The sequence below is a fragment of the Piliocolobus tephrosceles genome, chromosome X, assembly GCF_002776525.5.
Source record: "Piliocolobus tephrosceles isolate RC106 chromosome X, ASM277652v3, whole genome shotgun sequence".
Taxonomy (NCBI): domain Eukaryota; kingdom Metazoa; phylum Chordata; class Mammalia; order Primates; family Cercopithecidae; genus Piliocolobus; species Piliocolobus tephrosceles.
In genome coordinates, this window is record NC_045455.1 from 94,542,176 (window position 1) to 94,558,666 (window position 16,491).

The window sequence follows — 16,491 nt, forward strand, 5'->3', positions numbered from 1 at the left end:
AAACTCCTCTGCTTTAGATGAAGTGTCCTTCTGCTATTATTTTCCCTCACTTTGTCATGTTCTCCCTTCCTCCCTGTCCTACATACTTATTTAGTAAAAATAAATCATTGTGAATAGCTTGCCCATCTCATATAGGGTAAATGCATTTAGTGTGGTTCCTTGCAATAAGTTTGGCTAAACCACTGCACAGGTAGAGGACACAGTCAGTCCTCCATAAGACCACTCCCACTTCTGACACCAACTGCAAGTTCATGGTTCCTGGAACCATCCTCAGGCTTGATAATTCTCTGGAAAGACTCAGAGAACTCACTGAAATCTCCTATACTTAGTTTAATCATGGGAAGGATACAAATTAAAATCCACCAAGGGAAGAGATTCATAGAGCAGGGCCTAGGAGTGGTCCAAACAGAGAGCTTCTGATTATCCTCTCCCTGTGGAGCAAGACATGGCAGTGCCTTTTCCTAACCACAGTGTGACAGTACTTGAAGAGTTTTGCCAACCAGGGAATCCTACCCCAGACTTTGGCGTTCAGAGTTTTTACTAAGTCTTGATCACATACCGCCCACCAGGCCAACCTTTGTCTCTAGCCCCAGAGGTTCGGGCTAATAACTCCAGAAGCTGCTGTGTCCCAAAGCTCCCATTGTGAATCACATTGATAGACTGACCAGTGGCCAAAGCCAGGGCAAACAAAGACACTCCTGTCAGGCAGAGCATTTCAGGGGTGTAGAAATCATCTCTTAGGAGCCAACAAAAAAGGCCACACCTCTCTTTGAGTAAAGTTAATTCTTCACTACACATGCTAAAACCCATATTTTATTTATTTAATTTTTTTACAACCCATATTTTGATTTTGAAGTTACCTTCATTATGGGAAGAAAAACCATAGGCTCTGAGTCCTTCCACTAGGCTAGTGATTAGACTGTAAGCTTTTCAAAGAGGCAGATTATCTTATTCATCATTCTTGTCTACTTAAGTGTTCCATACATCTTTATTGACTAACTTAGTAAATCAGTGAACTTTGTCTTCAATTAAGTGATTTCAGGGATCACATAGCAGGTGATAATTTTGCCAGGTGGCCCTTCCAAAGATCTTTAGAAATGACTTTGGAGATTCTTATTTTATAGATGAGGAAACTGAAGCCTAGAAAAGCCAAGGTCTCACAGCTGTCTGTAACTGGGATAGAGTGTGGGTCATTTGATCTTCTGTTGAATGATACTTTTTTTTTTTTTTTTTTTTTTTTGAGACGGAGTCTCGCTCTGTCACCCATGCTAGAGTGCAGTGGCCGGAGCTCAGCTCACTGCAAGCTCCGCCTCCCGGGTTTACGCCATTTTCCTGCCTCAGCCTCCCGAGTAGCTGGGACTACAGGCGCCCGCCACCTCGCCCGGCTAGTTTTTTTGTATTTTTTAGTAGAGACTGGGTTTCACTGTGTTAGCCAGGAAGATCTCGATCTCATGACCTCGTGATCCTCCCGTCTCGGCCTCCCAAAGTGCTGGGATTACAGGCTTGAGCCACCGCGCCCAGCCGAATGATATTTTCATCACATCCTACTTACTATATTAAATGGGAAAAAGTTTTATACTCTTCATATGAAAAATCTTATAGGTTCACTAAAGAGGACAAAATTCTAGGTTGCTCCTAAGGAGCTTACAATCTTTAGAAGGAAAATTAAATGGACACACTTAGATATTACAAGGCGTGAAGTAATAAATTATAATAAAAGAGTAAAAATTGCTATGAAATTTCAAAGAGAGGTCGTTTACCATTAGTTGGGAAAATCAGAAGAGATTGCTTAGAAGATAAATTAAGAGTTGATTATTACAGGATATGTAGAACTGAGATTGACCTTGAGATACAGGAGAAAAGGGCATTGCAGGTAAGGGTACAAGGTGAATGAGGGAAGCGAGTGTAGGAGCTGCCCAATGCTGACAACAAAACTCAAAAACGAGATTTAGCCGTCAGGTAGTAGTTAAAAAAATAATGGTCTTCCCCTCGGTTTGTTCTCATGGAAGAAGTTGCGGAGACCCATATGCTTCCTTTTCAGTTTTTTCTAAGACCTGGAGCCAACCTTATCAAGCATGAGTTTAAGCCCTGAAACATGTATACAATTAAAATACCTTTCGATGTCTAAAGTTCACCTAACAACTTTATATCTTATCACCTGTAATTCAGGCATTTGTTTTCCTTCAGAATTAACATATATGTATGTTTTTTCCCATATTTTGCCTCTAATTACATTATCATTATGATTCAGTTCAAAACATTTTCTAATTTCCATGGGTATTTCTTCTTTGACCTGTAGGTTTTTTAGAAGTGTATTTCTTAATTTCCAAACATATTAAATTTTTTAGTTATCTCTGTGTTACTGATTTCTAGTTTTATTCTTAGATAGGGAACATAATCTGTATGCTTTCAATGTTTTGAAATTTGTTAATGTCCCAAATGCATTCTTAAAGAATATATGTTCTACGATGGGTACAGTGTAATATGTCAATTAGGTAAAGTGTGTTAATGGTTTTGTTAAGATGTTCAGTATTTTTATTGATTTTTTGTTTGCCCACTGTAGTTGTCTTTCTTTTCTTTTTTCTTTTTCCTTTCCTTTCCTTTCCTTTCCTTTCCTTTCCTTTCCTTTCCTTCTTTTCTTTTCTTTTTTTTTCTTTCTTTTCTTTTCTTTCACCAAGTCTTACTCTCTTTCCCAGGCTGGAGTACAGTGGTGTGATCTTGGCTCACTTCAACCTCCACCTCCTGGGTTCAAGCAATTCTCGTGCCTCAGCCTCCTGAGTAGCTGAGACTACAGGCATGAGCCACCATACCTGGCTAATTTTTATATTTTTAGTAAAGACGGGGTTTCACCATGTTCATGTTAGTCAGGCTGGTCTCGAATTCCTGACCTCAGGTGATCCACCCACTTCAGTCTCCCAAAGTGCTGGGATTACGGGTGCGAGCCACTGTGCCTGGCCTACTGGTTCTATTTTTAATGAGAAAGTGTGATCAATTCTTGCACTGTGGTTGTGGGTTTGTATTTTTTTTAGGTTTTTGCTTTATATATGTGGAGCAAAGATATTTAGAATTGCCCTATTTTCATAGTAACTGAGCCTTTTATTGTTATGAAGTATGCCTCTATCTCTAGTAATGCCTTTTGTCTGTTTGTAAGATACTAATATGTTGTTATAGCTATACAAGCTCTTTGTCTAGCATTTTTATTGTATGTCTTTCCTGTCTTTTTACTTCCAACTTTTCCATATCAATTTATTTAAAATGTAATTCTTATTAGCAGCATGTGATTGGTTTTTGTTTTTTTAATAGTCTGACGATCTTATTTTAGTTAAGTATTTATTCCACTTACATTTAATGAAGTTACTGATTTACTTTAACATTTGCTATGTTACTATTTGCTTTTGTTTTTTCCTGGCTCTTGTATATTTCATTTTCTCTCCTTACTTGCTTTCTTTTTTGCTTGTTTTTTATTATGCCATTTCCTTTTTGTGTTATCTTAGTAGTTTACATTCTCTGACTATCCTTTTAGTGCTTCCCTAAATATTATGATACTCATCTTTAACTTTTTAAAGTCTAGTATAAATTAATAGGTTCACTACTGCCTGGACAGTGCCAGGATTTTCCATTATTTTTAATTTTTCAGTTCTAGAATTTCCACGTATTCCTTTTTTATAGTTTTTAGTTCATTTTCAGTTGCTGATATTGCTAATATTTTAATTCATTGATCATGTTAAGCATAGTTATGTTAAAGTCTATGTCTGTTATTTCCATTATATGTATCCACTTCTGAGTTTCTTTCTATTCTTTTGTTTATTTTGGCTTTTGGTTAGGTAGTCTTGCCTCTTAGATGTCTGGTTGGTTTTAATTGTGAGACATTATAAATGAAAAATTTTAGAGACACTTTATGGCTCTGTGTCTGCACTACTCAGTATGAGAGACAATAGCCACATGAAACTATTTACATTTAAATTATTTAAAACTAAAATAAATTATTTAAAACTAAAAACTGCTTACATTTCATATGTTCATCAGCCTTGTGTGGCCAATGGGTGTCTTATCAGAAAGGGCAGATACAGAACTTTTCCATCACTACAGAAAGTTTATTGGATAGAGCAGTGCTAGAGGATCTTATCTTTCACTAGAGAGAATTTGCTTTTACTTACGGTACTAGCAGCAGTAGGAATCCGGGATCACCTTAATCCAGTCGGCTTTGAGATGATTCTGAATTGGATGTTAGCCCTTATGAGGGTTAGTATACTATTATTTACCTTTTAATCTTAGGGTGTAGCCTTTTGAGATCACAGTCTAAAGCCCAGAGGATTACCAAGGTTGTGTTCTTGGCAGGCCCTCATCTCCAGTGTTTATCCCCTCAGGCTGTGAGTCTCAAAAGCTTTGCCCAGTGTCTCAGATTTGCCACTGGAATTAACAGATGCCTCTAGAAGGAAAGCAGGCCTAAATGTGGACTCACCTCTCTAGCCTTCCCGTCTCTTCTTTATTTTCAGACCTTGTAATTCTTCACTATCTTGATGGTTCTCTAATATATTCACACTTAAAAAAAAAAATATTTTGACCCCATGTATATTTTTTAATAGTTCTTAGTGAGAAGGTTTTAAAAAACAGTCCGTCATAGCCGAAAGTAGAATTCCTCCGTGAGTGATATTTAATAAATATTTCTAACAATTCTGCCTAACAACTAACATTTTTAGTATACTTTCACTGATGTGCTCCTGTTTGATTCTAACTACAATTTTGTGATCCGTATGCTTTGTTTTCTTATTTGAAAGATGAGAAAACTGTAGGTTGAAAGAGATTAAATAAAGGTAGCTGTTATAGGGATAGCTGCTGAGATTCAAACTCAAGTTCTCAGACCCCAGATCTTGTGTCTACTGTTTGGCCTAGTGGCTAGCGGTAGTAATTATGCAGTAAAGTGTTTAATTCGTGATGGTTGCAAGCATGAAAACAAATCTTTCTTATTGGCACCTCAGATCATTCAAAAGTCCCCTTTCTCTTTTAAAATGAATTCCAGAATGAGTCTCCTTCTCACATACTTAAAATACCTGAGCTCCCTAATATTTAAGATAATTTAAAAGAAATCATTATAAGTATTATAGAAATATTTCTTTATTGTTGAGTCTATATTTTCTATTTCTTTTCCAGTTTTCTATTATATAGCTCAGTCTGAATCCTGTTAACTATGTTCTTTTTCCTCCCCAAGATAACTGCTAAAATATCAAGCACGGCAGTTACTAGACCTATAGCTACTGGATATGGGGTAGGTTTTTGTAAGCTGAAAATATTAAGATGCTTTTTCTCATACAATAGTTCACTTTAGGCAGTTCTGGATAATTTTATTATATTTTAGGTCATAACCCAGATATATTTTCCATTTTGGATACTTACGAACATTATACAAGTCTAGTTTGATTAATAAATTGGAATATTCTAGTCATTTTGATTTGTAAGTATTAGAAAATATTTTATTACCTTTTTCCATTTGTAAACCCTGTGTTCGTTGACTTCCTTTCATTTTCTACATGATACAACCAAGTCTCATGTATTCCATTCATATATTTTATGTGAAGTTAAATTTTATATAAATGTAATAGTGTGTATAATTGGGAAACATTTATTAATTAACAAATATAAAATTTAAGAAAAGTGTTTCAGAAGTGTATATTTGGGTCTTATATTAGAAGCCTTTGGAGGAAAGATATATCAAACTCTATAAAAGTAATAAACTTTTTAATCTTGCCCAAATTACCTGTAATTTGGATGTTTTAGCTTAAATGAAATAACAGAGGAATGAGAAAAATGGAAAAATTAGGTGGAATAGCTTTTCTTAGTCAAAAAAGTATCTTCAGAACCTAGAGGTCCAGGGCACTTGCTTTCATACTGTTCCTTTATATGAGTGAAGAAAGTAGCCTTCTACGTAATATAACCGTTTGTCACATGAAACATGCTTTTATTAGTTAGCCTGAGTGTATATTACTCATAAATTTGATTTTTTGGGGTGTTTCAGAATAAGAGCAAACTTTTTCCATGAAGGGCTAGATATTTTAGGCTTTGCAGATCGTATGGTCTCTGTTGCTGCTATCCAATTCTGCATTTGTATAGCAAAAGCAGCCATAGGCAGTGTGCAAAGGAATGGGGCATTGCTATGTTCCAGTAAAACTTTATTTACAAAGGCTATGTGTTGTAGTTTGCTGTTCCCTGTTTTATAGTTTTACCCTATACCCTCAGGAGGTAAAAGTAATAAATTACGTTTGTTTATTTGCCGGTAGAATGAAGAAAACTTCTATAACTTGGTTTAAAAATTTAAGGTAGATATTTTTAGGAATCTTTTTAACTTAACTTTTCTGTTTACTAGTCCAAGACATCTCTGGCATCATCAATAGGAAGACCAATGACAGGGGCTATTCAGGTATCTCTATTTGCATGCTTGTTCATTTTGTGCCTTTTTTGTGACTTGGAATTTACTACCAAAGTTTTTTTACTTTATTATGTTATTTTAAAATGTTAAGATATTACTTACATAGTGACCCAGATTCTTTAAATTGTGGGCTAAAGTCTAGACTGTTGTAAATTTTGGAAGGCAAGGTCTCTTTAGATTTATTTACTCAGGTATCAAATGAATCCCCATTGGGGAGTGGACATAGAACTGATCATTGCTTATATGATGTATTCTGGGGCCCGTTTTTCATGTGCTACCATTTACAACAATATCTGTGGTTTCCCTCATAGGCATGTAAGAGACCAACCAAAAGTAAGAGAGTAGCTGGCTAACAAGCTGATTAACTTTTTTTTAGAACTCTAGGCCAGTTAGATCAAAGAATTGAAATTCTAAAGGGGAGAGAGGACAGGATTGATACATGAGGAGGTAGAAGTAAGGAATAAACGTATAGTGATTAAAAATTAGCATTTTAAAAATGGGTCTATATTAAGGTGTGTGTAATGTGCAGAACTGTACATAGGAGATAGATCTTATTTAAGAATGAATGATTCCCATTCTCTTTAAAGGATGGAGTTACTAGACCCATGACAGCAGTGAGAGCAGCTGGTTTTACCAAAGCAGCTTTGAGAGGTTTGTTACACTATTTCTACTAATAATCTTTTTTGGATCTTTTAATCTTTTGTCATTTTGTGATATAAATATTAATGCCATTTTAAATAAAATCTAACAATGCCATTGATTATAAGATGCACTGATATTTTAGGTACCATTAAGAAAGGAAAGAGATAATGAAAACCTTCTACATATCTGTTGGGGTGGTAATTAAACCATGGTATAATTTGTCAAAATGTATTGAAATAATATGTAGAAAGTTAAATGATAATTTAAAAATAAAATTATAACAAAAATTAATGTTTAGTATGCCAATAAGGAAAATTAAAAAGCCAATACCAGGTTATAAAACATGTGACTGATAATTTAGAGTTGATAATAGGGATGGATCACTGTGGAAGAGAAAGTAAATGCTGAGAATATCTTATTTTTGTTTTTAAGTTTAATACATGTGTTATTTACATAGCTTTATGTATGTTAAAAATCTTACCAATTTCCCAGTATGTTTATATAGATAGTGTTATCTCTGTTTAATAAATAGGTAATTGAAACCATTTAATAAAGAGGTAAATGAAATAGCTTATGTAGAGTTTTATATTTTCATATTTTTTTCGATTTTGCTGGGTTACAAATAGAATATTAACTCTTGAATTGTGTCTCAGGCTCTGCATTTGACCCCCTTGGTCAGTCAAGGGGCCCTGCTCCCCCTTTGGAAGCCAAGAAAAAAGATAGGTATGTAAGTCCTTATGTTGTTGTTTGTTATGGTTGCTGCATACTTTTAATTTTTATTTTCCAAATACATAATTTTTTTTTTTTTTTGAGATGATGTCTCACTCTGTTGCCCAGGCTGGAGTTGCAGTGATGCAATCTTGGCTCACTGCAACCTTTACCTCCCAGGTTCAAGTGATTTTCCTGCCTCAGCTTCCTGAGTAGCTGGGATTACAGGTGTCCACGACTATGTCCAGATAATTTTTGTATTTTTGGTAGAGTTGAGGTTTTGCCATGTTGACCAGGCTGGTCTCAAACTCCCAATCTCAAATGATCTGCCGACCTCAGCCTCCCAAAGTGTTGGCCTTACAGGCGTGAACCACTGCACCAGCCCAAATACGTAATTCTTAATCTTTAGAAAGTTTGTGTCAGCAGAGTAGTAAACAAAAAACCATCCCTAGTTGCCAGAACTAACAAAATTAAGAATAGCCATGAATGTCTTCTTTTGAGAAGTGTCTGTTCATATCCTTTGCCCACTTTTTGATGGGGTGGTTTGTTTTTTTCTTATAAATTTGTTGGAGTTCTTTGTAGATTCTGGATATTAGCCCTTTGTCAGATGAGTAGATTGCAAAAATTTTCTCCCATTCTGTAGGTTGCCTGTTCACTCTGATGGTAGTTTCTTTTGCTGTGCAGAAGCTCTTTAGTTTAATCATGTCCCATTTGTCAATTTTGGCTTTTGCTGCCGTTGCTTTTGGTGTTTTAGACATGAAGTCCTTGCCCATGCCTATGTCCTGAATGGTACTACCTACGTTTTCTTCTAGGGTTTTTATGGTATTAGGTCTAACATTTAAGTCTCTAATCCATCTTGAATTAATTTTCGTATAAGGAGTAAGGAAAGGATCCAGTTTCAGCTTTCTACTTATGGCTAGCCAATTTTCCCAGCACCATTTATTAAATAGGGAGTCCTTTCCCCATTTCTTGTTTCTCTCAGGTTTGTCAAAGATCAGATGGCTGTAGATGTGTAGTATTATTTCTGAGGACTCTGTTCTGTTCCATTGGTCTATATCTCTGTTTTGGTACCAGTACCATGCTGTTTTGGTTACTGTAGCCTTGTAGTATAGTTTGAAGTCAGGTAGCGTGACGCCTCTAGCTTTGTTCTTTTGACTTAGGATTGTCTTGGCAATGTGGGCTCTTTTTTGAGTCCATATGAACTTTAAAGCCGTTTTTTCCAATTCTGTGAAGAAAGTCATTTGTAGCTTAATGGGGATGGCATTGAATCTATAAATAACCTTGGGCAGTATGGCCATTTTCACGGTATTGATTCTTCCTATCCATGAACATGGTATGTTCTTCCATTTGTTTGTGTCCTCTTTTATTTCACTGAGCAGTGGTTTGTAGTTCTCCTTGAAGAGGTCCTTCACATCCCTTGTAAATTGGATTCCTAGGTATTTTATTCTTTTTGAAGCAATTGTGAATGAAAGTTCATTCATGATTTGGCTCTCTGCTTGTCTGTTACTGGTGTATAAGAATGCTTGTGATTTTTGCACATTAATTTTGTATCCTGAGACTTTGCTGAAGTTGCTTATCAGCTTAAGGAGATTTTGGACTGAGACAATGGGGTTTTCTAAATATACAATCATGTCATCTGCAAACAGGGACAATTTGACTTCTTCTTTTCCTAACTGAATACCTTTGATTTCTTTCTCTTGCGTGATTGCCCTGGCCAGAACTTCCAACACTATGTTGAATAGGAGTGGTGAGAGAGGGCATCCCTGTCTTGTGCCAGTTTTCAAAGGGAATTTTTCCAGTTTTTGCCCATTCAGTATGATATTGGCTGTGGGTTTGTCATAAATAGCTCTTATTATTTTGAGGTACGTTCTATCAGTACCGAATTTATTGAGCGTTTTTAGCATGAAGGGCTGTTGAATTTTGTCAAAAGCCTTTTCTGCATCTATTGAGATAATCATGTGGTTCTTGTCTTTGGTTCTGTTTATATTCTGGATTACGTTTATTGATTTGCGAATGATGAACCAGCCTTAAAAGAAGACATTCATACAGCCAACAGACACATGAAAAATGCTCATCATCACTGGCCATCAGAGAAATGCAAATCAAAACCACAATGAGATACCATCTCACACCAGTTAGAATGGCAATCATTAAAAAGTCAGGAAACAACAGATGCTGGAGAGGATATGGAGAAATAGGAACACTTTTACACTGTTGGTGGGATTGTAAACTAGTTCAACCATTATGGAAAACAGTATGGCGATTCCTCAAGGATCTAGATCTAGATGTACCATATGACCCAGCCATCCCACTACTGGGTATGTACCCAAATGATTATAAATCATGCTGCTATAAAGACACATGCACACGTATGTTTATTGCGGCACTATTCACAATAGCAAAGACTTGGAATCAACCCAAATGTCCATCAGTGACAGACTGGGTTAAGAAAATGTGGCACATATACACCATGGAATACTATGCAGCCATAAAAAAGGATGAGTTTGCGTCCTTTGTAGGGACATGGATGCAGCTGGAAACCATCATTCTTAGCAAACTATCACAAGAACAGAAAACCAAACACCGCATGTTCTCACTCGTAGGTGGGAACTGAACAATGACATCACTTGGACTCGGGAAGGGGAACATCACACACTGGGGCCTATCATGGGGAGGGGGGAGAGGGGAGGGATTGCATTGGGAGTTATAACTGATATAAATGACGAATTGATGGGTGCTGACGAGTTGATGGGTGCAGCACACCAATATGGCACAAGTATACATAAGTAACAAACCTGCATGTTATGCACATGTACCCTAGAACTTAAAGTATAATTAAAAAAAAAAAAAAAGAATAGCCATATGTATTCTGTGCAATTTTATTGTGATATTATTTGACTTGAAGATATGGTCTAATTTTTTATCAGGGCCAGTATTGAGTCTCTTGACAGCCAAATGGGGTTGTAAATGTTATAAGATATGATTATTTTGAGAGGACATTTCAAGGGAAGAAATTAAGAGAACACATATGAAATTACTTTGTCATATTATTGAAAATTTTAATTTTTTATAGAACAAAAATAGTTTCGTGCTAGCAGCTAGACAGTAGCCAAAAAGGTATGGTATTCATTTAATTATGTACATCTGCTGGTATCTGAGAACCTTAATGTATACATTTTACAAATAGTAATAAAAGCTAACATTAACTGAGTCTTTGCTGTGTGCCAGGCAGCTTTCCAAGTACCTTCCCTATGAAAACAGAGCTATTACTCTCACTAGTTCATAAAGAGGGGAACTGAAGCCCAACTGTCTTAACTTTCTAAAGCTAATAAATGACAAGGCTGAGATTCAAACCCAGTTTTTCTAGTTCCAGCACAAGCTCTGGAATTAGAACTGGAATTAATCACTATACTGTTTTGCTTCTATAGAATATATCTTTTTAAATTGTAATTCTTTTTTTTGTTTGTTTCTTTTTTTAAAATTTAAATTGTAATTCTTAAACCCAATATTTAGGCTTTTGTGTAAATTACATAATTTCCATTTTTGACTAACAAGGAACCTCTATAGAAAATCACTTTATCAGCCGGGCGCGGTGGCTCAAGCCTGTAATCCCAGCACTTTGGGAGGCTGAGACGGGCGGATCACGAGGTCAGGAGATCAAGACCATCCTGGCTAACACGGTGAAACCCCGTCTCTACTAAAAATACAAAAAAAAACTAGCCGGGCGAGGTGGCGGGCACCTGTAGTCCCAGCTACTCCGGAGGCTGAGGCAGGAGAATGGCGTAAACCCGGGAGGCGGAGCTTGCAGTGAGCTGAGATCCGGCCACTGCACTCCAGCCCGGGCAACAGAGCAAGACTCTGTCTCAAAAAAAAAAAAAAAAAAAAAAAAAGAAAATCACTTTATCTTAATTAATGACAGCATATTTGCTAATAAAAGCATTTTTTATTTAAATATTATGTCATTTATGGTCCTTTCAGCTGCTGATAACAAAAAACATGTTTTTTTTTTTTTTTAAAAAGAGGCCCGGTGTGGTGGCTTATACTTGTAATCTAGCACTGTGGGAGGCCGAGGCGGGCGGATCACGAGGTCAGGAGACTGAGAATATCCTGGCTAACATGGTGAAACCCCATCTCTAATAAAAATACAAAAAATTAGCCGGGTGCAGTGGCGGGCGCTTGTAGTCCCAGCTACTCAGGAGGCTGAGGCAGGAGAATGGCGTGAACCTGGGAGGCAGAGCTTGCAGTGAGCCAAGACCGCACCCCTGCACTCCAGCCTGGGCAACACAGCAAGACTCCATCTCAATTAAAAAACAGAAAAAGAGAAAAAAAAGGACACAGCCCAGGCGTGGTGGCTCATGCCTATAATCTCAGTCTTTTGGGAGGCCAAGGTGAGAGGATCACTTGAGCCCAGGAGTTCAAGACTAGCCTGGGCAACATAGCGAGACCCCATCTGTACAAAAAATTAAAAAATTAGCTAGGTATGGTAGCATACACCCGTAGTTCCAGCTACTCAGAAGGCTGAGGTGGGAGGATGGCTTGAGCCCAGGAGGTGGTGACTGCAGTAAGCTGTGATCATACCACTGCACCCCAGCCTGGGCAACAGAGCAAGACCCTGTCTCAAAGAAAGATTTTTTAAAAAGTCGTATACATAATTAACAAGAAAATTTATGATCTCACATAGTAGGAAGTTCTGGGATGATTAATTTACCTGCTCAGTAACGTCACCCCTGGCCCAGCTTCTCGTTGTTCCCTTGGCTTTCCCCAAGCGCCTGCTGATCATTGTGCTGCCAGAAGAGTGTTGAGAGTTCGAAATCTCCATGTAACTGATGGAGTCTAGAGGCAGAGCGTTCCTAGTCTTAGGTCTCTTAAAAAGCCAGAAGATCTTTCTAGCAGCCCTCTACCTGAAACATATGCCTTCAGTTTTCAGCGTGGAATACATCAAATGCTCGTGGCTGAACCAAACACTTGACAAAGAGAATGCAATTCTCTTGACTTGCTTAGATTCTGCATGCAAAGAAGAGGGGTGGCTGGCAGGCTCTGTGTGGGTAGGTAGCCAACAGTGCCTGAATATAGATTGCATTTTTTTTGCATTTGATAGGGACTGGGTAAGTTACTTTCAGTGTCTTCATAAAGTTCTCTTACAGATTTTTAACTTTAAAATTTTATGTTGATATTTTGATTTTAAGCAACATTTAAGACATACATTAAAGTGTTTCAGACAACTAGAAAATATAATTCTATACTTCCTGTAACCTTCATAAGACTACCATCTATTATGCGTATTGCTCAGTTAGAACAGATCTTTCTAAACGAATAAACTTGGTAGTCTTAGTCCCAGGTTTACCCAAGGAATATAATTTTATAGAGAAAGTTATGCTGTTCAGTTTATGCCTGTATACGTTTATAAAGTCCGTTTGTAGAGAATTAAGAGAACTACTGTCTCTTCTGATATAGCCATAGTAAAATTTTATTTAGGCGTTGATGTGTATTCAGAGTATTGTCGTATTTTGCCAAAAGAAAGTGGTAGCAAAACAACATTAATGTTATTTTGAAAGGTAACCGATTTGGGAATACTTGATTTGCTATTAATAGAGCCAGGATTTTTATGCTTCTTCACCTCATTAGAAACTTTCTCTATGGCCAGGCATGGTGGTGCACGCCTACAGTGTCAACTACTCAGGAGGCTGAGGCAGAAAGATCGCTGAAGCCCAAGAGTTCAAGCCGTAGCACATTATGATTGTGCCTGTGAATAGCCACTGCATTCCAGCCTTGGCAACATAGCAAGAACCTGTCTTTTAATTTTTATTTATTTATTTATTTATTTATTTTTTTGAGACAGAGTCTTGCTCTGTCACCCTGGCTGGAGTATGGAGTGCAGTGGTGCAATATGGCTCACTGCAACCTCTACCTCCCAGGTTCAAGCGATATTCTCCTGCCTTAGCCTCCCAAGTAGCTGGGATTATAGGTGCCTGCCACAACACCCGGCTAATTTTTGTGTTTTTTAGTAGAGACAGGGTTTCACCATGTTGGCCAGGCTGGTCTCAAACTCCTGACCTCAAGTGATCCACCCGCCTCAGCCTCCCAAAGTGCTGGGATTACAGGCAGGAGCCACCACGCCCAGCCATGTTACCTATCTTGACTGTTGTTATTATTTTACTGTTATGAATAATTACATGGTGTAGTTGTTAAAAACAGTACAACATTTGCTCTTTAATACCATGTATACATTTGTCTTATGTATAACCTATTTTTAAAGTTTAAATGCACATCATTCAATGTTGAAAGTAAATTAGGCTGGTGTCGTGGCTCAAACCTGTAATCCCAGCACTTTGGGAGGCTGAGGAGGGAGGATTGCTTGAGGCCTGGAGTTTAAGACCAGCCTCCTTGGACAAGATGAGGAGACTCTGTCTCTACAAAAAAACCAAAACAAAATTATTCATGTATGCTGGCATGCACCTGTAGTCCTAGCTACTTGAGAGGCTGAAGTGGGAGGAGATCACCTGAGCCCAGGAGTCAAGACTTCAGGCTGCAGTGAGCTATGATTGTGCCACTGCACTCCAGCCTGGGCAACCAAGTGAGACCTTGTCTGTAAAATAAAATAAAATAAATTTTAGTATAGATTGTTAGAGGTTGAATGATTTAAATTGTACCTGCTTTTGTCTTTAATAGCCCAGAAGAAAAAATAAAGCAATTAGAGAAGGAAGTAAATGAGTTGGTAGAAGAAAGCTGTATTGCCAGTAGTTGTGGAGACTTAAAATTGGTAAGTTCATAAACAAGATTCAAGATTATGAAGCATTTATAGATGTATGTTTGCTTTTATACATACACCATATGTACAGACAAATATTTTTGTTTGCCATTGACTGGTCTTAGGATAAGAAACAATTATTTTGAGAACCAGGAATTGTAACTCAGTTTCATAAATTTGAATGTCAAAATAATTGGCTGATTTTGTGATTTTTGACATTGATCTTTTCGGTAGGGAAAAAAATTCTAATGTGTTGGTACACTTAACTTGGCAGCCAGGTGGACTATTGGATTAGGAAGCAATGTGCTGCTGAAAGGTGTAGCTACCAGAAGCCACCCACAGTACCAAGGGCTCTTTTCTTCTTGAAGCCTCACTACTGTCGAATATTTTTTCCTAAGTAAACTAAAAAATTATAGTTTGCTTTTTGGGAATCCAACATTGCTTTTTAAATATCAATCTTTTCTTTTAATTTGCTTTGTTCATGTTACTTTGATTGTCATGTCATATAATTTCCATTAGTTATTGGATTAATGAATACCATTAGAAAGAAATGTTCACTTTAAAAAGCTACTTTTATTACTCATAGAACTGGTGCTTTTTTTTTTGTCATTCTGGAAAAAAAAAAAAAGTCCCTTTCCAAGGGAAGTTTCTGGTGAGAGCACAGAGGGGTGTCCTGAGGAATCTGAGGATAGAAAATGAATTCATCCAGCCTTTATGTAGATATTTCTCAAATGCATGAAAGTTGATGAACAGTCAAAGGAAGTTACAAGGTATAAATCTGATTTCAGGCCTTAGAAAAAGCAAAAGATGCGGGAAGAAAAGAGAGAGTCCTGGTGAGACAGCGAGAACAAGTTACAACTCCAGAAAATATCAATTTGGATTTAACTTACTCAGTAGGTATTGAAATATAACACAATTTTTAAATAAAATTTTGACTATGGTTAATGGGTTCCAGAGTCTTTTTTCTTTTATTTTTGAAATCTTACTGGTCTTCAGGTGCTCAGAATTAGATTAATAATAATCTTTACTTCATGAAACACTCTTTGTTTTGTGCAAAGAGCTCTTTTATTTATTTAACTAGTTATTTTGGGCTGGGTGCAGTGGCTCACACCTGTAATCCTAACACTTTGGGAGGTGAAGGTGGGAGAATTACTTGAGCTCAGAAGTTTGCGACCAGCCTGGGCAACAGAGTGAGACCTTGTCTCTGCTTATTAAAAAATATGTATATATTTTGATAACTTAGTAAGTACCTGTAAACCTACCATCCAGTGGCTCTGTTTGAAGAGCACTAATTTTTATGCTCTATCAGGATGGTTATTTTGATGAGATTGTAATGTAGACTTTTTGGTCAGTGATTTTCAAGAACTTCAAACTAGGCATATAAGATAATGTTCTATGAGGGTAGTGGGGAAAAAAAATCTAATGCCTCTAATTTCTAGCAACATTTATTTAATTCTGAAAAGATATCTCCTGAATGTTTGCACTTCTGTTTGAAAGGGCGTATTTTCAGTGGGTAAAGTTTTCATATACTAAACACATAGGAAAAAAGGGCGTTTGAAATTTTGAAATGTTAGATGCTTATTGTTTATAGCTGATATTCTTAAGATTCCAGGAAATCTTTCAGAGATAATTTATGATAATCATTTTTTACCTTTAGGAACATAATTTACTGTAAGTTAATTACTTAAATTGTAATTTAGTATATAGAGCTTACTATACAAATTCTTCTGATAGACTTTAAGGTTTAAGATATTTCCACATGTTTAATTTATATTTACAAAGAGAATTTAATTTAGTTCACAATCTTGCTTATTTCTTTGATCACCAGCAGCATTAATGATACATGTTTATTTTTTATAGGTCTTCCAGAGATTAATAGATGGCAAATACTACTAAATTAAATAGAATACATAGAAAATTAAGGTGAAATTTAGAGGACAGCTCTTCCTTTCTTAGTGTTCATTTGTAA

The 16,491-nt window shown here is 36.7% G+C and overlaps 1 protein-coding gene across 6 annotated transcripts in view; it reads left to right on the plus strand.

Annotated features, from left to right (window-relative positions):
* The window catches only part of IFT88 (intraflagellar transport 88), a 129,357-nt gene that overhangs the window by 16,451 nt on the left and 96,415 nt on the right, over window positions 1-16,491 (plus strand). For 5 of the 6 annotated variants that reach the window (XR_002726048.2, XM_023190630.3, XM_023190633.2 and 2 more), the window contains exons 4-9: window positions 5,210-5,266; window positions 6,362-6,415; window positions 7,012-7,075; window positions 7,720-7,789; window positions 14,444-14,534; window positions 15,311-15,415. Coding sequence is in view for 5 of the 6 variants with exons in the window: in XM_023190630.3 (XP_023046398.1) it covers window positions 5,210-5,266; window positions 6,362-6,415; window positions 7,012-7,075; window positions 7,720-7,789; window positions 14,444-14,534; window positions 15,311-15,415 (441 nt within the window). In the remaining variant the exon portion in view is untranslated. The remainder of the gene's footprint in view (window positions 1-5,209; window positions 5,267-6,361; window positions 6,416-7,011; window positions 7,076-7,719; window positions 7,790-14,443; window positions 14,535-15,310; window positions 15,416-16,491) is intronic. The other variant, XM_023190632.3, reaches the window with a different exon arrangement.